The 24,075-nt window shown below is 37.2% G+C and overlaps 1 protein-coding gene across 2 annotated transcripts; it reads left to right on the top strand.

Annotated features, from left to right (window-relative positions):
* The first annotated feature begins 515 nt into the window (after positions 1 to 515).
* On the top strand, positions 516 to 23,845 carry LOC135695899 (RNA-binding region-containing protein 3). 2 transcript variants are annotated; one of them, XM_065215111.2, is made up of 12 exons: positions 516 to 704; positions 3,830 to 3,877; positions 4,007 to 4,107; positions 4,685 to 4,801; positions 5,976 to 6,087; positions 6,789 to 6,857; positions 8,649 to 8,752; positions 9,845 to 10,257; positions 16,795 to 16,889; positions 17,188 to 17,246; positions 20,129 to 20,261; positions 21,498 to 23,845. In XM_065215111.2, the coding sequence occupies exons 1-12, from the start codon at positions 555 to 557 to the stop codon at positions 21,519 to 21,521; spliced, it is 1,425 nt and encodes a 474-aa protein (XP_065071183.2). In that variant the 5' UTR covers positions 516 to 554; the 3' UTR covers positions 21,522 to 23,845. The 2 variants fall into 2 exon arrangements, with proteins under 2 accessions (XP_065071183.2, XP_088968527.1); XM_089112401.1 differs by lacking the exon at positions 516 to 704 and adding an exon at positions 723 to 3,160.
* Positions 23,846 to 24,075: the final 230 nt, after the last annotated feature.

Genomic DNA, 24,075 nt, shown 5'->3' with positions numbered 1-24,075 from the left:
TTTATAAAACAATTTTTTCTTACTTGTAACAAATTAGTTTTGTTGCTTATAATCTTTGTTGTTGATGGAAAGAACAAGCGTTTGCTGCAAGACTTTCCTTGCCTCTTCTGCAGGTGTCTTTTGCTTGATTTGAATAATATGAATTGCTCGAGAATTTTCTCTAAACTGCTGCATGCATTAATTCTTCACTAAATTTGCTGAAACTAAAAGATTTAGATCACCTTTCTGAGATGCCCCCCCCCCCCCCTCAGTTTTCTCGTGGTTTTTTGTATTCGTCCGAAATTTCTCTCGAAACGTCCAAAACAACTTTTAAAATGTCCGAAAATATTTTGTCCGAAATTTTTCTGTCCGCAATGTAATGGTCATAAATTAGCATGATTAATAGTCATAAATTAGCATGAATATTTATTTCAAGTTAAGGGCTAGGTTTAGGTTAGGGTTAAGTTTTGGGTCAATTACGTCATTACGTCATCAGGTCGAGCAGCATGGAAACTAAACTACTCCGGCCTCGTTCGCGGTTGACATCTACGGCCTCGTTCTGACAAAACTTGAAAATGGCGGCGGCCCGAAAATCTGCTTCGGAGAATAATGGAAAACTTTTTGTTCGAAATATACCTTCACAATTTTCTGAAGGTGATATAAAAGATTTTTTCAATCATTTTGGAGCACAATACACTACTTGTTTCGGAAAGAAAGGCAAAATGGTATGTATGGAGATAAACTGCTTGCATTGCTCAATCAGTATTGCTGAAAACTTGAAGCATTTTATTTTTGATCTAATGATAGGATTGGTATTGTTCTGTCCTTACAGCCAGTGACACACTTATCGCAAATGCATTCTTGCACTCCCAGGTAATGGCTTGTGCACTCCCGAGATTTCATCAAAAACTCCCATGAAATTCAGACTGCGATGAGGAAAATTCAAAAGGATGATGAAAATTTACCTGTTGGAAAACTTTGGCTAGACTGCAGTTTAGCGACCCACTTTTTTGTTTCCTGGTCGGAAGTTGAATTGAATCGATACTACCTAGCAACGATGACGCGGGCAACAGTGAGAATGAAGATTTGAAGAAACCAATACATTTGATTACAACTTGATATGGAGTAAAATGAATCAATCTATTATGAATTAACGGGGGTTTGGGGGCGGTAGCCCCTAAGGCAGCTAAAAAAATAAAAGAGCAAAGTCATTCAAACTGATTTTGAAACTCAAACTCATGTATAGCTGCAATTGTGGGAGAATGAATCCTTAACTGGCTGAGATTCTGAGATTTGAACTTTCGATTGTTTAAGAAACCAGGCTAGATTGAAAGGTTTGTAATTCAATTCAGCTTCCGACCAGGGAACAGAAAAGTGGGTCGCTAAAGTGCAGTCGTCCCAAACCTTTACTTGGTTGGTTTCTTATGACCTTTTTATTATTCTTCTTTTATTTATTAACTTTGCTGCTGGTATGGAAAATCAATCAATGGCAGACAGACACCCATTTGTCTCTTAGGCACTGATTTGGCAGGTTTTGGGGAAATTGTGATATGAATGCAAACTAAATCAACTTCTTATCCAATATCAAGAAAGTAGTAGCTCAATTGAAATTGGTTTTGTGATATGTTAAGGAAAAACAGAACCAAATTGCGAAAAGAAGAATGCTTTCTAGGCCCGGAGTGTGTCAATGAATGAAACATGGGAGACAAAGGAGTCTCGAATGAAGCTCCTCCTGCTCTAGTAGCTGATAACTTTAATAAGAAAATTAGCTGATTTAAAGAAAGATTTTACCACAAAGGACTGCATTCTCGCTTTACATGAAAGTATTAAAGATCAACAAAGTAAGATACAAGAACTTGAAGCTAAAGTTGTGCTATTAGAGAGATACATCGATCACATAGAAGTAAACAAAGGCAAAATACAACAGAACGAGGAGCAATTAGCTAAGCTTGAGCTTTGTGGATATGAAGCGAAGCAGTATCAAAGAAGGCTTTGTCTGCAGATATATGGAGTGGAGCTTACAGATGAATCAGATGGTGAATCAGGTGATTTTTGCCTAAAGATGTAAAGAACCTGTTGGAACAAGATTTGAAAGTTGCTATTCCTGACCTTACGATTGATAGAGCCCATAGAATTAGATCAATTGTAGAAGATCTAACCACTAATAAAAATACCATCCTATAGTAGTATAGTATAGTAGTAAGATACCATCCGATGTGTATATACCATCCAATATATTTTTTCATAACAAACATAAAGGTGAGTTGCCACTACAGGGTACTTTGTAGCCCTGGCAACCACTTTTTCCAACGGAGGCCTGATATTTACTGAAATGATCCTGAAGAACTGTCACTGTGCAATGACCTCTGAAGGTAAATTGTGTTTTTAAAATAAGAAGGGCTAACCAATGGGACCTTGTCTTATCAATGTCCAGTGCTTCATTTGATTTCATTGTATGCCAAGCTTTGTGTATGTCAGACTATTTTGTCTGAGCAGGTACTGGTTGTATTGTAAAAAAAGTGTAATGTTCTTGTGGCAGTAAGACTTGCTACATGTGCAAATTCTCATACATGAACAGGGCTTTTGAAAGGATACTCAAGCATAGCTTTGAAGATTAAAGCAGTGTTCTCCAAAATGAGATTGATGGATTCCCAGTTTTAGTTAGACGAGAGTCAATATGGAAATGCTGATATCGTCACATTAGCCTTACACTTTCAAGAGCCACTAGCTTTTTCAGCATACAATGACGAAATGGTTTTGCGAGAATGGAAGAGTTTAAAGAACTTCGTACAAATGCAAAGCTACTTTCGTAAGTTCCCTAATGCAAAACATTTATGGAAGTCTGTTCTAACGTATAGCCACGATGAATTTTCAAACCGGTGCAGAATGGCAAGCGTTTTTATGTCAAAATTTGGAAAAGCAACATAACAAACACCTCTCTTTCTCGCACAGTACTCTTAAAGATAATTTTATCGTTTATGGCAATAATTCTCTTTGGAATAAAGATGAAAGGGAGAAAATCATCGAAAGAACTGTGGACTTATATTTGAACACGAAACGGAGAATAAAAGTAAACATTCAGGAAAGTATCCATACTCAGAAAGAAATCGAAGCTCGATCAACGGACGATGTGTCAGAGTCAGATACTGATGAGAAATTCGAGACACTTGGCTTCTCTGAGGTAGAACTTGAACATTTTTAGCAAATGAAGTATTTTGCTCATTTTAAATAAAGCGTTTCAGTTTCAAAAAACTTCATTTTTTTGTTTTATGAAGTAAATTTGAATCGCGCACCCCACACTGATCACGCGAGTTTTTTTGTCATGCGCACCAATTTCTGAACGTGAAAGCCCTGCATGGACCGAAATGTTTCAGGTAGGGACCGATTAATCGTGAGGAAAACCACAAAATTGTTGACCTCAGATCCGGATTAAGTGCAAGAATTTAGACTACTTGCAAGTTTTTATTATTTTATTGCTCCAGATATTGATTTTATGACGACATAAAGATGAAAATTGTATAAGGGAATTGACCATGATTGGCGACTAGGGGGTAAAATTTAATCCGAAACATTTTTGCAGTCAAATCCCTTTCTAGTTTTCAAATTTCATTTCTCCCTAAAATCTAAAATACAAGCAGAAAAAGTGTGAAAAATTGTATCCAGCCTAAATTATGGTGATACAAAAAATTTGAGCTTGAAAAAGTCGAATAATGAAGTTGGGAGAAATTTTCAAAAGGAGGCTGGAGTTGGATTGGGTGTATTCAGCTCAGAAAACTTCTGCTCAACTTTTTTTGAAGAAGCCCCTAGCACTAAGGTGATTATTCTATTACCTACTTTCTTTTTTTTGTAGAAGAATTCAGCATTTCTAGCATTTGCAAATCAGAAGGAAGCAGAAGTGGTATGTGTTTGTTTGGTTCATCTCTTTTTAAAGTCTTACATAACAATGTTTTTGAATTATCCTTGTTTGAATCAGCTATTCAAGTTTTAGAAAAAAATGTAACTTTGTTTTCTTAATTTGTTTTAAAAGGCTTTGAAACGACTCCATCAGTTGGATCTTCTTGGCTGTTTACTGAGAGCAGAATATGCAAATAATGACTGTGAGAAAGCAGCTAATATTCATGAAAGCAGGTGTGCCTTTTAACAGGTTTTACAGTGTATAGCCTTTATATAGCATAGTACCATGTTATATTATACTACTAAACTAAGGTAAAATTTTCCAATGTTAAATTGTCACAAGCATAAGAATTTTTTAATTTTAATCTGTGAAATTAATTGTTTTTTAAAAATAGCTGCACAGAAACCTTAGTCTTTAAGAAACCTTGATTTGCAGAAATCGTTTATATTCTAACTGTTTTTTGTACAACACCTACTGTCAAGCCTTATGTGCAGCTCAAATATTTGATAATGTTACGTTCGTGAACGCCTAATTAACTTTTCAGATAGGTTATTTCTTAGTTATCTGACTTCAATAGCTCTCTTCACAATGTTTATAAATATCGAATTTTCCTAGATTCCAACTATATTGGTTACGTTTGGAACATTGACTTGCTCTACTTTTAGTGCCTTGTTTGAATTTAAAAAAAAATTGGATTGCTTTGTTTCCTTCAAACATAGTGCCCTTTCTTATCTTTGCTAGAAGCGTTTGAATCCAGTTTTTAGTGCACGTAGGTGAATGCTGTAAACCTATGAATGTTGTTCTTTGTAGAAAAGTATTGAACAAAGCATCAAATGTTGGTTCTTCTAAAAACGAGAAAAACAATGCAAATGAAAACAAAGATGATCAAAAAGACGAAACTGTGTCTGGAATAGCTCCAAAGCTTGGGTAAGTTTGTGGTTTTTAATTCAGTAACATGTATGTGAAAAAAAGGAAGATGTTGATTCAGTCATGCACGGCAGAAACAAATGGAGGGAATAGGGGTGTGTGTGACGTATTTCACGAATGCAGAAAACAAAGTTAAAAAAGAATAAGAACGTGTATTTGTGATACTTTTACCGGCAAACCCTTTTTTATTTCAGAAAGCCAACTTTTTTTTTATTAGAAGTTTTCAAATATGGTTTGGTATGTGAACTGTAAGGTTTCACTTTGAGGTATCTAGACAAAATTGAGCAGAACTTTATCACTGTGCTGAATTTTATTTGCACAATGATAGCTTTAGTTTTTCCAACACATAATTTTAGCGCTTTGCCTCCAAACTTCTCAGTAAATTGAACTTACACATTCATATATGCATATGCGCAATCGCGGATTTGAAAAAAAATGGTCAACTTTGTGTCCAGTCTCATGAGGTGGCTGTTATGACCTCAAGTATCTTGCATGATTGTTTAAAGTTTAATTACAAAACATGTTTTATGGAAGCAAAATAATGTCTACCTAGTGTGAAACGAGTCAGATACAGATAAAAACATGTTTTAATTTTCGATGATTTAGGTAAGACTTAAAAGCAGCTACAGAGCTAATTATGTTTTTAAATAAATATCTAATCCTCCAATTGCAAGGAGGCCAAGACCTGCTGCACGGAGTTTACAGCAAAAGGTCGTTTTCAGAAGTAGTGAAGCAGAGCATATTTTTAGTATAAAGAATTCAAATAAAATTGTCAGTCTTTTCATATCATCCATTGCCTTGATGTCCTGTTTGATTCATGCAAATGTATACCCACAGCTCGAATTCATTGTTTGATTCATGTAAATAAATTTTTGAATTGTTTGGAGCGGTTGGCTGTAGGCCATACCCCCCACTTTTTTCAAAACAGAAGAGCTATTTCAAAATCTTTAGTAATGAATTTTAAATTTTCTCTTGCCCCCCCCCCCCACTTTCCAACCCGTGTCAGAGCTCATGTCTAATCGTAATGGTTGTCTTGCGCAGTATTAAGTAGCGGATCATCTCCTTTAGCTGTCCCGTCTTCCCCGTTTCAAAACGCTCCAGCCTTGTTTTTCATCTGATGAATGATCACAATTTCCGAAAATTTATTATTTTTATCTGACCTTTCTTACAACAGAATACATCATTCGTTACCAGGCCACCTGGCCTACGTGTACCCAGCGCCAACAGTCACCATTCTTACAAACATAGCCAATGCTTTGGCCTCTGTGCCTCGATTCTATACTCAGGTAAGTGTCTCGGATTCACATATCAGTGCACGGATCCCATCAACGTTGTAATCTTTATGCACAGATTGGATCAAAAGCTAACCAATAAAACTTATCTAAAAGAAAGCCACCGTTAAAGATAAAAAGAAATCAGAAACATTGATCAAGGGAGAACTTGTGCTCCTCTTTTTATAACTATCGGCACGCGTCATCTTTCTCTGAAACCTGACAATTTTGGCATTCTTTGAATGGCCCTCATTTTATCATTCTATTCATTTCATGCAAATATGACGTTAAACAAGAAAACACAATTGGTGTTACACATTTGGCAAACTGGGCATTGCATTTTTAAATGAAATAGTTTATTTTTACTTTATTAACAGTAATATTTAAATTAGATATTAAATATCGTTATTGTTTCCACACTAACAGGACATTCCCACTTATCGGTGCCTCCTAAACGTAACTCCTTTTATCTTTTTTCTTTACTTTTTTGATGTGGAAAGGGTAATTTCTGAAATGATGTTAATGTATAGGCTGAGTTTCAATAGCTTTCATGTGTATAGCTTCAAATTATTTCTACGTTGAAGTCTCTTCGATTTGTGTATGGATACTTTAGTGTTTGAGGACTCATGATACGTGTGTGCACTTACTTGCAGCGTCATTTGGCACCCAGTCTTAAAACTATTAGACAGAGAGACAAACATTGTTTTGTTTTACAGGTTCTACATCTCATGAACAAAATGAGCCTTCCTCCTCCGTTCACCGGCCCAACAGTAACGCCTCCTTTGGTAAATATCAGTCTAACCTATATTTGCACCTACTGTTTCATTTTATTTAAATAGCGCTGCTTTAAGGTTCAGTATATAAATAGCGCCGGTCAGTACATACGCTGGAATTCATTTTGCCCAAAACAACGCAAAGTCAACCTTGTCAAAACATTAGTACATAGGGCACTTATGATCTGCTTGAAATCTAAACTGCACACTGAACTGGAAAAACTCAAAACGATCTTCTTGGACAACGGCTATCCTGAAGACGTCATTTTATCTTATACTAAGGAGAAGATCGCAAGTTTTTCGGCTGTTCAAAAGTTTGGTCCGCAAAAGTGCCCAGTTTATTTGAAACTACCATGGATTGGTAACACTTCCTTGCGATTCGAGAGTCAGATTAGGCAAGCCATGACCAAATGTTTCTTTGCTGTCAATCCTCGGATTGTTTACAGCACTAGGAGAGCCCTTCCATCCATTCAAAAGGATTGCGTTTCTACCAAACAAAAAAGTTCCGTCATTTATGAATTTACGTGCCAGTGTGATTCTGGCTACGTAGGACGCACAACCCAAAGGTTGGGGGATAGGATAAAACAGCATGTTCCTTCCAACATACGAAACAAAACTGCCCCTCAAAGAGAACAGCCTCCTCGATCTTGTAGGTCTAGAAACACTGTTAAAACAAATGATTCTGCCATTGGTCAACATCTTTTAGACAATCCAGATTGTGCAAAACTCTATAATGACGACATGTTTCGGATAATTGGCAGAGCCCGGTCGTCCTTCCATCTAGCAGTTTTGGAGTCAATCTACATAAAAACGAAAAAGCCGCCATTGTGTAGACAAAATGAGTTCGTTTTCTCTCTTGGACTTCATTGGTAATTTTTCTTTAGGCTCGCGGCACTGATTGGTCAACTATACCGGTCTTGTGCTTGCATTTTTCTGATTGGCCTATTTCGATCCACAACTGGGTATATATTTTCCATCGTGTTTTTTCGGAACCTATTCTGACGTTTTATGCTCTGAGGAGTGTCAGACGAAAAAGCTTTTAGTATGTCGTAAAATGTTTGCATTTTTGAAAGCCATTTTCAAATTCTGTACCGCAAAAAAATTGATTTGAAAAAAGCAAACATCTGAGTATACTAAAGCTTTTCGTCTGACACTCCTCAGAGTATAAAACCAGAACATAGATAAAAAATTCTACGCTTGCTTATTGAGAATGTTACCAACGGAGCCCAAAGGTACTTCTTCTATCTACAAAAAAGCGGTTTATTCGTGCCTATGTAGATAGATTCCAAAACTGCTAGATGGAACGACGATCGGGCCTTACCAATAATCCAAAACATGTTGCCATTATAGTTATTTGCACAATCTGGGTTTTCCAGTAAATGCTGCCCGATAGCCTTAGTATACTCAAACGTTTCCTTTTTTCAAAGCAATTTTTAAGTTTTTTGTACCACCAAAAAATCAGTACTAATTAAAACTGAATATTTAGATAAAAAATTAAAAAGAATCATGGCCTGAACTTTTCTAGCCACCTTTTTAATAAGCGACTGGTTCAGGATATCCAAGCTACATTCAGTTTAGGTGAAGGGGGCTGCAAGAAAAGTTCTAGTACAAGACTGTTGTTGAGTGTAGCACCACTCCATGGCTTAAATATGCCCTCGTAAACCTGAATATCCGTCAGTTGAGAATGTTGACTTGAAACTTGTCACTGAAGCCCTTGCCGTCCGAAGCTTGTCACTGAAGCCCTACCATTTATATACCATTTGCTGCATACAGTTGCTTAATTTGTTGATTCTTGCTCGACAGCCAGGGGATTCAGTGGCATTAAAAGACGAAGCCGTTGATACAAGTGACCTGCATTTGTATGCATCAAGCGAAGAATCTGAGCTAGAAAGCGACCAAGAGGAGCGGTAAGGCGTTTACTCATAACTGTCGATGGCATCATCCTGCGCATCTTCAATTAATATTTCAATTCATTTACATGTTGCATAGAATGGCTCCTTATTTAAAAAAATCTTAGCATTCGATTGCACAAAAATGTCCTTAGGCTGTAAGAAATCCAGTGGCCCCAGCAGCAGAGCAGCTTCAATATTGGAAAATGAAATCCCATTAACATGCTAATCTATGCCTTAAACTGATATTGTGGCATTGTGGGCTATTCTTACCTTGTTCTCACTTTTAAGAAGCCGCAGTAGTCAGAACAGTTAATTAAGTTTATTAAGAATGTCCCCAAATCCTATTTTATAAAGCTTGTCAGGTTGGGGATAAATCCCCAACAAACTTGTTGGGGATAAATCTACCAAAGTATTATTCAATCATTGGATTGCTGCAAAATTTACATGGCCAGCAGATTACAAAAATTTCCAGATGAAAAGTTTTTAGTGATTTGCTGTTATAGAAAAGTGATGAATAACGTCTGTTTACTATTGTATTTGACAGAAATCTTAGCCATGATATCTACTAATTGCTTTAAAAACTTGAATTGCAACCGAACCTTCGCTCTTACATCTATACTCCAAATGATATCTCATCATCTCCTTTGTATTAGCTATAAATAGTCAATAAATATTTTCTCGTTCAAATAACAAATTGGCTTGAATAAGTACAATTTAAGTAGTTCGACTAGTATTATGCCCCACAGTCGAGAAATGTGCTGTGTTTAAAGCCCTTTTCTGATCGAAGCATGAGGTATTGCATCTATGGATTTGGGAGTAATATTGAATAACAAGTTGTAATATCGTATTTTAACTACTGTTTTGCCAGTTTCTGGTAATACGATGCCTTCTGCAAGAGGTATGCGATTTTGTGATTTGCACAACCAGCATCTTGATAATAAAATATTTATCGTTCGTTTTGGCAAACATCTCTTCAAAAACCACACTGTAAACAAGCAGAAGAAATAAAATTGCTCAATTTCATACTGTTACTGCGACGATCGCAACATTCAATGGTTTTGGAAATATCCGTTGTGTGGAATCCTAATCCTAGCATTATAATTACAGTCCAGCTGGAAATCTTTTTGGTGACATATCCAAGAGCAGTTTAGAGCCGCAAAGAAAAAAAAGGCGTTTAAGAGCAGCTAATGTGACTGCTGAAAGGCCGAGAAAACCCAAGCAACAACAAGATGTCGAGAATGCTTTCGAGCCGTCCCAACAAGTTTCAATGAAACGCATCGAGTTTAAACTTGCTGCAAACATTGCTGCAACTGTCTTGCCCATGTCTTCACCAGCATTGACGATGGAAACACACACACAAGAAACTTTGGTCCCGAACAGTGGTCATTCTGAAAATACTGGTTTTGGAATTTTTGAGCCGTCACCAGCAGAGGAAGAGGAGGAGGAAGAAGAATTTCATGGCGCTGGCGAGGATTTTGTATCATTGGAGGAAATTCGCTGCAATAGAATGACAGATGCTGGTAAGAGCTTTCTATGTTTGGATTTGATTTGGATTTCATTTTGATTGGATTTGTAATGTTCGAAAGAGGAACGGCCGTTGGGTAGCATTATTACGATTGCAATCAAAATATCTTAAATATTTTTGTTTCCGACTGGTGATTTCTAGCTGAAAGATCTTCTTTACACTACCAAGCAGTTTCTTGATTGATCCATGCTAGAAGAAATCATTAATCAACATTTGCCTTGCCATTGATAAAAAATGCTTGCCTTGTAATAGGCGTTGGGACATATTGTTAACAGCAATACATTAACTACTTAAAAAGTTACATATAACTCGCCGTCAGTGATTACTATTAACAGCAAAAACTTTAGTAAACTTTAATAGAACTGAATGAGAGCGATCAAGCCAAGTGTCCTATTCTCAATAAATATAAACATTTTCTTCCTTTTTTAATTTTTATATTCAATATTATAAATAGAACTTTAAAACATGAGGTAAAAAGGCATTGATTTTGGAAATTTTTTTCTTATGAACATGCACCAGCCCATTTCCTCCTTTGAGCGATTTTGATGTTTTTGAGTCTAGAATAAATTGGTTACATTTAGATTGCTTGTTGGCAGTGTTTCTTTTGAAAGCCATCCCTTTGGAGGCGGCAGTGTTGTTCAGTTGTTATTCCTTGTTGGTGACAGGCGTCAGGTTACTAAATGGCCCCCCTAGTTAGGCTATGTCATTTTTTTAAAGGCCTTCAAAGACGGGTGGTTTCGAGGAGTAGAAACAATACGTTATCTGTAATTATTTTTTTTTCCAGCTGATTTTGTAGCTCTTTTTGTCAGTCGCTAACATTCTGTTGTTTGCAAGATTTGTATTGAGACTTTTGTTGTGAAAAGAGAGCAAGAGCTGATATGCTAAATCATCTTCGTAATAGTGTCAGCATGTAGGTATGTATGTATAATGAATATTTTAAAAGGATATGTACATTTCAGTTAATAAAAACTGCTATCAGCATGTGTCCTTTTAGTCCTATAAAGAGAAATATATCTATTACATGAATAAATAAATGTTAGGATATTCGTACCATTTAATCAAGACCTATAAAATGTCTTGCAAATGAAATTAAAATTTACTATAAACTATAAACATTTTATTTACTTAAAATACTATAAAAATATAGTTTAATTAAAAAATGAATCTACTTTGTTCTCAAAATCACTAATGCTTTTTCTGATGTCTTTATGAAGTAAGTTGTACAAGTTGACGCCCATAAAGAAGAAGCCATTCTTAGCAAACTCCAGTTTAAGTTTTGGAATTGGCGAAAGAATATTTCTTTCCCTTGTCCTCATATTGCGGTCGTTGATTGTAAAATAATCTTGAAAGTTTGAACACACATTTCCGTTTAGACACTTTCTCACCAGTAAGAGAGCATGTTTATCGCTTTCTTGTTTAAAGTCGCATGCCTTTGATATCAATATAGAGGAGGCTCGTGCTTCTATCGATTTCAATTTCTTAAGCTGGGTTCTTTTGAGGTTCAAGTGAACGATGCGATTGTAAATTAGAGCTGGAATGATGGCGCTTGCAGGTGATTGGTGGCCTGCTTGGTTAACAGACAGGTGTCGTCGTCGAATCTTGGTTTTTCTTTTGGTTGCTACAAAAACTGCATATCTTATCGAAACAGCATTGCTCACAACCTATGCAATACGCATTGCTTTAAACCTATCTAAAAAATATTGCCTCAAAGTATCCAAAATGTTATGCTTTCAATCTATTAAAATGATATTGCTTTCAACTTTCCAAATAGTATTTCTTTCAACCTCTCCTCGTCGTATCGCTTTCATTTTTCCAAATAGTATTGCTATCAACCTTTCCTAATGGAATTCCTTTCAACCTTTCCAAATAGTATTTCTTTCAACCTTTCCTCGTGGTATCGCTTTAAATATTTCCAGATAGTATTGCTTTCAATCTTTTCTAATGGAAATGGGATTGCTTTGAACCCGTGGAAATGGTATTTATCGCTTTCAGCTTATCAGGATAATTTTTGCTCTACACCTAAGCAAAATGTATTGATTTCAACCCAGATATTTTGCAATTTATCCACAAGCTAAGAATTTTTTAAATTCACCCTACATTAATGTTCTAACACCCCGATGGTTCAAATACCAAGAAACGGAAACTCTCGTTTTTAGTATGGGAAAAATTGGTAAACTAGTTTTTGGTAATTACACGTTCACGTAAAATTGGTAAGAGGAATTGCATTGCAGCAAGTAAGAGAAGTATTGATGTAAATTCATATCGCCTTCTATGTGGCACGTTTGTGTGCGTAAGGCACCCAGATGCACGAAGAACAGACTGCAGATTAGTCGTTAATTTCAAGTTTTTTCTTTCGTCTTTCAATAGTCTTCGAAGTACTTTGGTTTAGGTCATCTCTTGATCCTGTTTACCTCGCATATTTTGACACGGATTGCGGTTCTGTTTATGATTTCCGTCTTTTCAACAATATACTTTTAAACGGTACTACTTAAGTGTTAATCTTATTTGTGACGTCATTGTCGCCTATTTGATGTAATAAGCTGACACAAATTGACACGCAAAATCTAACTTCGGTGAATATATTGGTATCAAATTTTCTTCTTCAGAACCGCACCACAAAATTTAAAGGCGGGGGGGGGGGGGGGGGGGGCAGGGTGGGTCTAAGAATCATGTTTAGTGAGATAGAAGGATCCACGAGGCTCAAAATAGACAATTCGACCATTCTCAGAAACGTTTATAAAAGAAAGAAAGAAAGGGTGACCTTTAGTCCAGAGTGCACATCGATGTGAACAACAAGATAAGAAGCTGTTTTATTGATAGGGAGAATTTTACTTCCTCAACAGAAATGTGGAGCTTCTTTCAGTAAATCATTTTTACACATCCAAAATGCAGACATTGCAATGGTGCAGAAAGTTATTTACTCAATTGATGCAAATAATAGGCAAACAAAATAAATATACCTAAATATTTTAGTAAATAGATCCAACATTTTACATGTGTTGGCTAAAAGCTTTTTGTCTGACACTCCTCAGAGCATAAAGCGTCAGAACAAGGGTCCGAAATAACGCTATGAAATATACATACCCAGTTATGGATCGAAATAAGCCAATTTCGAAATGACACCGTGCCTGTTTTTCATTACCCCTCTCGCTTTTCTGTTGCTGGGCTCAGCTATTTCTATATATTTTATGAAGATTCCCATAATTACAATGCTAAGTTCCATACAGAGGGGTGAAATTAACAATAAAATTTCCCTCCATGTTTTAGAAAAGTTGCCAAAATATCTCTGTGAGGGCCAGTAGTGTTCTTTACCCTATTATTGATGCGAACAGAGTTCTACTTTCAAATATAATGGAATACGAATGAAATGTGGGGTATAAGGCCCTAAATCATTATCAATAGAGGACAGTCGAATGAAGTTCACCTTGAGGATTGTTAAATCAGAATAAAACGAGCAGCGGCGAAGTTAACTTAAAACTTTCACGCTTACTTTTTTCTTGCATTCGTTCAGGTTCATGTCTATTTCATAAAGGATATTTATTATTAGCTTATATTTTTCAATTCCCTGCACTCCATATCAGCCTGTTCAGCCCATTCCAACCCCATTCCACCCCGTTCCAACCCCATTCCACTCCGTTTCAACCCCATTTCACTCCGTTCCAACCACATTCCACTCCTTTTCAACCCCATTCCACTCCAATCCAACCCCATTCAACTCCGTTCCAACCCCATTCCACTCCGTTCCAACCCCATTTCACTCCGTTCCAACCACATTCCTTTCCTTTTCAACCCCATTCCACTCCAATCCAACCCCATTCAACTCTGTTCCAAGCTCATTCCACTCCGTTCCAACCCCATTCCACTCCGTTCCAACCCCATTCCACTCCTTTTCAACCCCATTCCACACCTTTTCAACCCCATTCCACTCCAATCCAACCCCATTCAACTCCGTTCCAGCCCCACTCAGCTCTGTCCAACCCCATTCAACTCTGTTGCAGCCCCACTCTACTCTGTCCAACCCAACCCCGTTATTCTCCTTGGGAATTTCACTGTCTCTTACCGTACGTAATGGTAAACTCCTTGTTCTTCAAATGCGGGATGTAATTTGAATATTTCTGTTACAATCACACTGCTTTTTTCTTATAATCATTCTTTTATTAACTTTTGATAATTCAGACTTTTGTTCATTCGAATTAAAATTGTTTCCCTACGAAGTCTGAATTTCGGACGTTCACTGTATTGCGATCTTTCCCATGATGACAGTACGATTAGGATGATTATTGCCTAGTTTTAGTTAATACTGAATTGACAAACACTATCTTTGCTGAACATTTCCAGAATACTTGCTAAACGGATTATCTAGTGAAGTTGATTTTGCGCCAATGAGTTATGTTAAATATGCGAGTTAAGTTTCTGCTAAGCAAATAAGAAAGATGAACATAAAAACCGTTGCGTTTTCAAAATTCTTGCTGGATTAGAAACACAGGATTAGGATGATTAACAGATTCCATTCAAATAGGCGGAATGTTTTTTAGCAGCCCCCCCCCCTCACATAAATTTCCAAGTTTTTATATTAGCTAACCAGGATTCCCTACGACTCACTCTGTCAAAAAGTCATTGTACCAAATTAGAGCGTGCTGCTATATGCCATATCAAGTCTTTAGGTTCAGTTGTAAAGTCAGAAATGGATTTTAATGTCAGATCACGTAATAGAGACTGATAACAGGATTAATTTTAAACAGGATTATTAGGGAGAAAAAAGGCGAACGTTTTAAGAATGAACTTAGGATATAGGTCTCTAGAATTTAGCTTAGCATGGGCGGTATAAGTTTGCATCGCAATATTATTGGTGCAAGTTTCGTTAAAACTTCATTTCGTTTCACTTGGAGTACAATGCATTTTCATAGAGGGTGTCAGTGTTGTTCAATTTTGGACCAGAGATTGAGTAATTGCAACTTGACGATTCTTTATGCAGAATAATAGTTAAAATTATATGCAAGCAAGTTAAGCAAAAAGTTATGCAAAAGCATTTGACCTATAACGAAAACACCCTCAAAAGCCTGTATGTAACACTAATCATGCCGCACATTAATTATGGACGGAAATGCTGGGTAAGGAAAGCAGTTGATATCAAGGAACAACCTCAAGAGCAACATTTGACAAATTCGTGCTCCGTAATTTTGGTAGTGCATATGATTATAAAAAATTAAGGAGTTTCATGAACAGCAATAACACAAAGCTGTTTATTTATTTACTTATATATTTGTTCACATTCGTTTACTCTCGGTTGCCTCTTTCAAAAGTTTCCTCTAATCTTTACCCGGCAGTAGACCCTCGATTTGTTCTCTTGTTCAGGATCACGTATAGTTTGCTCCAAGTTGAATTGCATGATGAAAAAGGAAACAGGATCTATTGCAAAAACCTTTTACATTCTGTATTTGTTGTTTTTATTTTAGTTTGTTGTTTATTTCCTTGTTTTCTTCCTGCCAGCTAATCTCTTTTTTGTTGATGTTGTTAGCTTCAAATTATATATTTTCCCTTATTCAGTGACCTTATTTCTTGAATCCTGTAACGGTATTAATGGTTTTAGCATATATTACAGTGTAATAACTTTCAAATTTTAGCTTTTTACTTTATATTCTTCAAACCGAAATCGCTGGTGGTTGAAGTTTAAGCATCTAGCTACCCTTCACTCTTTTTTATGTACCCAGGTCTCTGCAAAGTACAAAAATTGACGGTCAAACTACCTTTTTCACTACTGACTTTAAGGTTTCTTAAAAAGCGTTATGCGTGGTTTGAGGAGAGATTCTCCATGTGACGAGGAGCCAAAGGTTTTTTATTAGATGATGGTTTAGCGTCAAAGTGAAATGGCATTTCGTGAGATAACGATATCGTTTTTTCAACAACTTACGATTGTCACGGGGATATGTGATTCGAATTCAGAAACTGATTCAGAAAATTGAATGAGCTTAAAATTGTAAACCGACCGACTGGCATTTTCAAGACCTTAACCGATCAGCTAATGATTTTACCAACCAACTAATGAAAAATTAAATGACTCCCCCACGTCCTCTATTAACTAGGCTCCTTGTGACAGGACTGACGACGGCAAAGGTTGTTGAAAACAAATGAGTTATAACGAATTCATCAAGACCACGCCTCTTTTTACCTTTTTTTCTGCAGAAGATTTTTGCGATTTTGGTTTGTTTATCAGATAGAGGACGAGCAATTTCTGAACTCTGCACTTTGCCATGGGTAATAGAGCTAAGTATGAACAATTTTTTGGCGGTACAAAATTTGAAAAAGGCTTTGAAAAAAGCAAACTTACTGAAAACTTTTTTGTCTAACACTCCTCAGAGTATGAAACGTCAGACTAAGATAAAAAATATAGAGCTAAATGTATTTTGACAAACTCAGTTAGAGCAGTTTACTTTTGATATTTCTGCTAAGAGGTAATGAGGGAACAAATGGTGGGCGATACGATGCTTTAAATGTCGCCAGTTTTTTAACTGAATGGTACTCATTATTTCAGATCTGGAAATGTTGCCTCAGATGAAAAATTACGACAGAGGTCCGCCGTCAAGTCGACTTTACATAAAGAACCTAGGAAAACAAGTCGAGAAGGAGGTTTGTTGTTTTTGTCAATGTTATGATGATTTCCGCGTATCAACAATTCGATTTTTTCGAAATCACACATCCTCCATTTTTGTTGTTGGAAGTATTAATGACACCGAGGTGCATATAACATGTCAAAAGATTTTAGAACTAGCCTAGATTTTCAGTTTAATTCCACACATTCAAGGAAAGGATAAAGCCGTTATCGTCGAAACAATGTCAGTATTACTTGCTTAGATGACGTCATAAAACCTGGATAAGGCTCGGAGAATATTATATTTTCATTTGCGTATAATTTTCTCCATCCTAGGATCTTGAGTATCTGTTTAGAAGATTCCTGAATCAGTATAGTGATGTCGAGCGAGAAATGTAGGTATATAATCATTTCATTTTACCATTGGCTAGCCTGGTTTTACAAGAAAAAACTTTTAGATAAAAGGGAAAATGATAAAATAACAGCCAAAATTAAAAAGGATGTCATTCTGGGCTTGTCCACGGTTTATTTTTGCAACAAAATAATAAGTAGTCACGTAGTACGGATGGCAATGTTGGAGAGTTTAGAGATGAGATACCGTTTTGTTGTTGATCGATGGAGAGAGGTCACATATTTTGAAGAATGCGTAGCAGGAATTGCCGAAGATGCCAAGAGAGCTCACAGAAAGATTTACAAAGAATGTTCATGAAATGTACCTGGCCACTATCGTGTTCAGCGCGTCAAATTACTGCAAATTTGTTGATTTTAGAACTTTATTCTGTAAATTAAAGCAAAATCACACAGAAAGAGGACTGGTTCCAAAGACCTCTGCTCATCATCGTTTTCAGCGTATCAGATAACGTCAGATTTGTTGATTATGGATCCATATGGGTCCGAGAAACCCTTGTCTAAAAGTAGCATTTGAGGGCATTTCACAGTTAGGTTCTGTTTCTTATCGTTTTCAGCGTATCAGAATGGGTAGGTATGCCAGTTTTCATGCTAGCTTAGTGAATTGCACAATTCCCATCGATTTTACATCTACGCTTTGGCGCTATTAAGATGTACAGGTTATTGTTGTTAGTCCTCAAGAGAAGATCCGGACGAAGGTTTTCTCCAGTTATGATTGATGGTGAAAGAAAACCAGGTATATCAGCGTAGATGGTAGATTCATTAACAGCTTTAAGAGACGTAGCTAGAAAGTTTAAGATAGAGTTATGACGCCAGGTGTATCGGCCTTGTTCCAAGTATGTTTTGCAGCCAGCAACAATTGGAAATATTCCGAGGCATGCTACTTTGCACCTTGAACCAGTCGAGGATACTTGTTAAAAAGATGTGGTTATAAAGATTCTTGGGAAGTTAGTATGTTTTGCAGACGATTTCCATAATGATAATTATGATAATAATAATACTATTATTATTGTAATATGAAATCATTTCATTTTTTCATTGCTGTCTTGGTTTCGCTATTAAGAGATTATCTTTTTCTTTGTGTGAGAAAACAATTTTTTTACTAAATTTTTCAAAAGCGCGATAGTTTATCGCCAATGTTTAATGCTAGAACAATAAAATATCTTGAAATTGTAGCTTCAGAGAAATTTATCATATAACAAAATTCGTAATTAAAGACTGCTTTTGGCATAAGGATATCAGATACCAGTTTTGGCCAAACCCGTCTTTGAAAATGCTTTTGGCATTTGAAGTATCCTTAAAGTCAATGGCCTGAGATATGAGCCTTTTCTTATAATTAGCAGATCATTCCCAGTTGTAAATCGAACTGCCCAGTTGTAGATCGAACTGCCCAGTTGTAGATCGAACTGCCCAGTTGTAGATCGAACTGCCCAGCTGTAGATCGAAGGGCCCAGTTGTAGATCGAAGGGCCCAGTTGTAGATCGAAGGGCCCAGTTGTAGATCGAACTGCCCAGTTGTAGATCGAACTGCCCAGCTGTAGATCGAAGGGCCCAGTTGTAGATCGAAGGGCCCAGTTGTAGATCGAACTGCCCAGTTGTAGATCGAACTGCCCAGCTGTAGATCGAAGGGCCCAGTTGTAGATCGAACTGCCCAGTTGTAGATCGAAGGGCCTAGTTGTAGATCGAACTGCCCAGTTGTAGATCGAACTGCCCAGCTGTAGATCGAAGGGCCCAGTTGTAGATCGAACTGCCCAGTTGTAGATCGAAGGGCCCAGTTGTAGATCGAACTGCCCAGTTGTAGATCGAACTGCCCAGTTGTAGATCGAACTGCCCAGTTGTAGATCGAAGGGCCCAGTTGTAGATCGAAGGGCCCAGTTGTAGATCGAAGGGCCCAGTTGTAGATCGAACTGCCCAGTTGTAGATCGAAGGGCCCAGTTGTAGATCGAAGGGCCCAGTTGTAGATCGAACTGCCCAGTTGTAGATCCAAGGGCCCAGTTGTAGATCGAAGGGCCCAGTTGTAGATCGAAGGTCCCAGTTGTAGATCGAATTGCCCAGTTATAGATCGAATTGCCCAGCTGTAGATCGAAGGGCCCAGTTGTAGAGCGAAGGGCCCAGTTGTAGATCGAAGGGCCCAGTTGTAGATCGAAGGGCCCAGTTGTAGATCGAACTGCCCAGTTGTAGATCGAAGGGCCCAGTTGTAGATCGAAGGTCCCAGTTGTAGATCGAAGGTCCCAGTTGTAGATCGAATTGCCCAGTTGTAGATCGAACTGCCCAGCTGTAGATCGAATTGCCCAGTTGTAGATCGAAGGGCCCAGTTGTAGATCGAAGGGCCCAGTTGTAGATCGAAGGGCCCAGTTGTAGATCGAAGGGCCCAGCTGTAGATCGAAGGGCCCAGTTGTAGATCGAAGGGCCCAGCTGTAGATCGAAGGGCCCAGTTGTAGATCGAACTGCCCAGTTGTAGATCGAACTGCCCAGTTTTAGATCGAACTGCCCAGTTGTAGATCGAAGGGCCCAGTTGTAGATCGAACATTAGCACATGGCTTGTGTTAATGACTTGTTTCGGTACATGTTTTAGATCTGCAAGGCTGTTCTCTCAGGGGGGGGGGGGAGTTTTGTTTCTTATGTAAGAAGGGATATGCTGTTTTATTATAGCCCCTAATCTTTGCTGTAAGCGTCCTACATAGCCACACTTGCTCTTGGACCAATGAATTGTGACGTTACCTTTTGGGTGATAGGCGCGCAATTTTTTGAATTGATGGGAGGGCTACGTGTGATATTTTTCTAAAGCTCTTCAGTAGCCTTCACCCAAACCTAGCTCAGTTTAAATTTCCAGCAACCTTGATGGACTCGATTGCTTTTATTTCATGCAGGTTTGACATTCGATTGATGAAGGAAGGTCGGATGAAGGGCCAAGCATTCGTCACTTTTCCTACTGATGAAGTGGCTTTGAAAGCTCTACGCTGTTTGCATGGATACGTTCTGCATGACAGACCAATGCTTATTGTATCCTTTCTGTCGCTGTTGTATTTTACCTCCGCTGTAAGGTACATTTTCAGTGGTTCTTGTTGTATAATTTACCCACAGTGTTATTGTCATTGGCTTGGCATCCAATTCTGAGTTAAGGCTCTCATTTACCAAAACAACAAGAAAAATGTAAAATTCTGTAGGTAAGATCACCTTAGGTTCATAGTAGGTCCGCCTAACTTTAGAATGGCTAGAAGTCACAGGTTCCCCTAAAATATCACTAATATCTGGTAACGGTAAGAATTTTTCAAAGTCCAGAAATTATTTTTCGCATTTTCGAAATATCGATGATCACCATTCACCTGTACTCCGTTCAACAGCTGAGCAAGAGAGCCCAACGCAGCTTCAGTACAGCATTTTCTCTCCAGAAAAGAAAAGCCTAAAATTTTCCAGGAAAGTTGATGCATGTTCCTTTGCCGAACAACATAGGTCATTATATGTCATTCTCGTCATTTCAATCATTTTTGTAACTAAAGTCATTTTAGTCTCTATTTGCTACTTGATTTTACTTGATTTCATAAAAGTCATCTACTATACGACACTTCAGTCACTTCAGTCATTTTAGTTATTTTAGTCATATTATTCACTTAATGTTACCTAAATCCTTCTAATCACTATATGTCACTTGTTGTCACTTTAGTCATATATTTCACTATCTGTCATTTTACTCATTTTACTCACTTGATGTAACTTCAGTCATTTTTGTCAATATACGTCACTTGATGTCGCTCTAGTCATATATGTCACTTTGTGTCATTTTAGTCATTTAGTCATTTTAGTCATTTTAGTCATTTTAATCATTTTGGTCATTTTGGTCATTTAAGTCACCTTTATAATTTAGTCACTTTATGTCACTTAGTGCAACTTTAGTAACATTTAGTGACTTAGGTCACTTTAGTTTTACTATATGTCACATTAGACATTTCATTCAGTAGATTGTCATTTTGGTTACTCTTTGTCACCCTAAAGCTCAATTCACACTAGACGCGGTTTTTGCCGCTGCCAAATAAGATTCGCGTTTTTTGAAGAATTGCGTGCGCATCGCGTTTTTTGGCAATGCGTCACGATGCGGCAACGCTGGATTTATCGTGTTTTATCGTATTAAAGTGTGAATTCAGCTCAAGGCAAATCAGTTTTTTCAGTCACTATATTTGAATAGCAACCTTTCCTCTTTGCTCATATCTCTTTTCTTTATATTTCTTGACTTCCTCTCAGCAATTCGGACGCAGCAATAAGTAACGAAAATGCTTTTATAAAGAAGGTTACATCGTGACATTGCAGTTCATTAATGCAAATAAAGAACTTTCTAATGAGTAGATGAATGCTGAATCTATCATGACTACCTTGAGGTACCCGAAGTAGAAACAGATTAGCCAATACTAGCCCCTGATTTGTTTCTTGCCTGGATTCTTTTGCGCGGAACACTTACTTGCCAAATGGATCTGCTTCTACTCTGGCGGTTGTTGACTGATTTGCCTCCGGTACAGAATGTTGTAAATCAAAGTTTATTTGAATATGTTAATGAAGATTTGATAAACAGTAAGTACGATTTTTGGCGTTTTCCAAGCTTTTCTATCTACTGTCGAAAACTTGCCGCTGCACACATATTTAAAAACATTTAGGTGGCAATAAACGAAGGAATTTTCACGAAGCATTTTAGAAAATCGTTTGCAGCTATCTAAAAATGAAATTTTCCAAGTTTTCACCAAAATTCGGAAAACATGACTGTGAATTAATCTACTGCGATCATAGGCACTTGGTTTTAAGTGCTCAATGTGCTGCATTGGTATTTCTTTTGGCATTTTGAGTTATGACTAGTGGTGTTTGATATTTGTTTGTTGGCTAAAGTACACAGACAACTTATTTATTATTCAGCTCCGAACTCGTTAAGATTTACATTTCTTAGCTGCGGTTAGAAACAGATTAGCGAATAGAAACCGCTGCTTTGTTTCTTGCCTGGATCCCTCTATGAGAAACGCTTATTTGCCAAATGGATCTGCTTCCAGTTTAGCCACAGTTTCAGTTTCTTTTAAGCTTATTACAAATATCTCCTTTGAAAGCTCGATCTACGCGTGTGTGGAAAACCGCAGGGCTTTTCATTAGAATGACAAAATCTCTCAAAAATTGTCAGATTCGTTTCCAGTCAACAGTCAAAATCGCTTCCATTGCCATTTCCTGTTGGTTCATGTCCTGTCTTGTTATTTCATTACATCAGCAGTGCTGAGGGGAGATGGGTCAGGGGGTCACTGACCTGGGGGCCCAAGGCAAAAGAGGCCCATAAACAGTAACTCAATTGAAAAACTTATAAGTAAAAAACCAGCCTCTCCATTATCACAACCTGCCAATAATTGTTACAATAATAAAAATTATGAATGAATAAAGTAAAGCAAAAATCCTAGTATGTTATCTCACTCAAAAAAGCTAGTACCTTTAGGTAATTTTCTAGGAAATTAACAAAACCTTTTTTAACAAAACTGGAAATCGTTGAGAGCCTGTTTTTGGATTTCACTCTCAGATAGAGATGAATTTTTTAAATTTCTTTTGGTCTTCAATACTTTTAGGACATTTTGCTCCTCAGCTACACGAGAGGTTTCTTCCACAGAGATCGACTAGCTAAACCGTTGTATTTCATCTAAGAGGTTCTCAAGGTTTGCTACTTAGCATTGATTGTTGTTTGTCTTAGCTGCAATACTTTATTCTACAACGTGCTTCAAAAATTTAAATCTTTTTGTAATCAAAATCATTGCTTGAACAACTTTAAGTGTTTCGACAAGCTAGCATTGTCCGTTTTTTACTCTAGAGAGATATTAAGCGTTTTTTACTCGATCTATTGCTTTTAAGAACTGAAGGTGACTTAATGCCACTCAAAAATAAAACCGTGGCACGCACAGTGGATCTGATTTGTTTGAATTTAGTAAATAAAAGTTAATGAAATTATAAAGAATTGCAAAATAAGTTTTTGGCGCCGCAAAACTTGACGGTTGCACGAAATACCGGAAACATTGTAGACATACTGAGCACTTTTCGTCCGACACTAGTGACCGACAGTAAAACAGGATCCCGACTTGTGTAGACAGAAAGAGTTCGGTGGTTTCTCTCTTGGACTCTTCAATAAGGCGCGAGGTTATTGGTGTGACGTCCTTTCACGTTACTTTCGATCCACACCTGGTTATAAATTCTCAGCTTACTTTCGATCATTAACCGACGTTCATACTTTGAAGAGCGTCAGACGAAAAGTGCTTTAGCATGCCATGTTTCCGGTATTTCGAGCAATCATAAAGAATTGAAAAACTTATAGCTAAAATGTTTTTATTTTTATGCATTACGAAAAGTCAGTAAAAAGATACTTAAATCATCCCAGCATACTGAGAATAAAGAGCCATTTCACTTTCAACCCTGTTTTATTAGAGGAAATGGAAACTGAAATTAAAAAGCTTAATCCCATACTAATATATGTTCCGAACCCTTACAGGAAATATTTAATAATTGCATTGAAAGCCTGATGAGCAAATGTGCGCAGACGTATCATCACTTCATAACGCAGACGTATCATCACTTCATAACGCAGACGTATCATCACTTCATAAACAAAAAGAAAGTACAGTTAAGAAAAACTACACTCCAATTAGTGTTTTTCCAACTGTTTCAAAGTTTTCGAGAGGCATTTAGTCAAACAAGTGGAAGAACACATAGAACCGTATTTTTCCATACTATTATGTAGATTTCGCAAAAGATATAACACTCAGTAAGCCTTGGTGCCTGTTTTGGAGAAAACTGCACTTTGCATTTTCGT

The sequence above is a fragment of the Rhopilema esculentum genome, chromosome 14 (genome assembly GCF_057945365.1).
Source record: "Rhopilema esculentum isolate cy_ngs chromosome 14, ASM5794536v1, whole genome shotgun sequence".
Classification (NCBI taxonomy): Eukaryota; Metazoa; Cnidaria; class Scyphozoa; order Rhizostomeae; family Rhizostomatidae; genus Rhopilema; species Rhopilema esculentum.
The sequence above is the reverse complement of the archived record's forward strand: the minus strand, read 5'-3'. Positions and strand labels throughout refer to the sequence as shown.

Bases quoted from the DNA above. Each gene is read 5' to 3' on its own strand.
- LOC135695899 (XM_089112401.1), top strand. From the start codon at position 2,843: ATGAATTTTCAAACCGGTGCAGAATGGCAAGCGTTTTTATGTCAAAAT. The intron at 8,753-9,844 runs GTAAGGCGTTTA...TTATAATTACAG, and splicing joins GAAAGCGACCAAGAGGAGCG to TCCAGCTGGAAATCTTTTTG. The intron at 17,247-20,128 runs GTAGGTATATAA...TATTTCATGCAG, and splicing joins AGTGATGTCGAGCGAGAAAT to GTTTGACATTCGATTGATGA.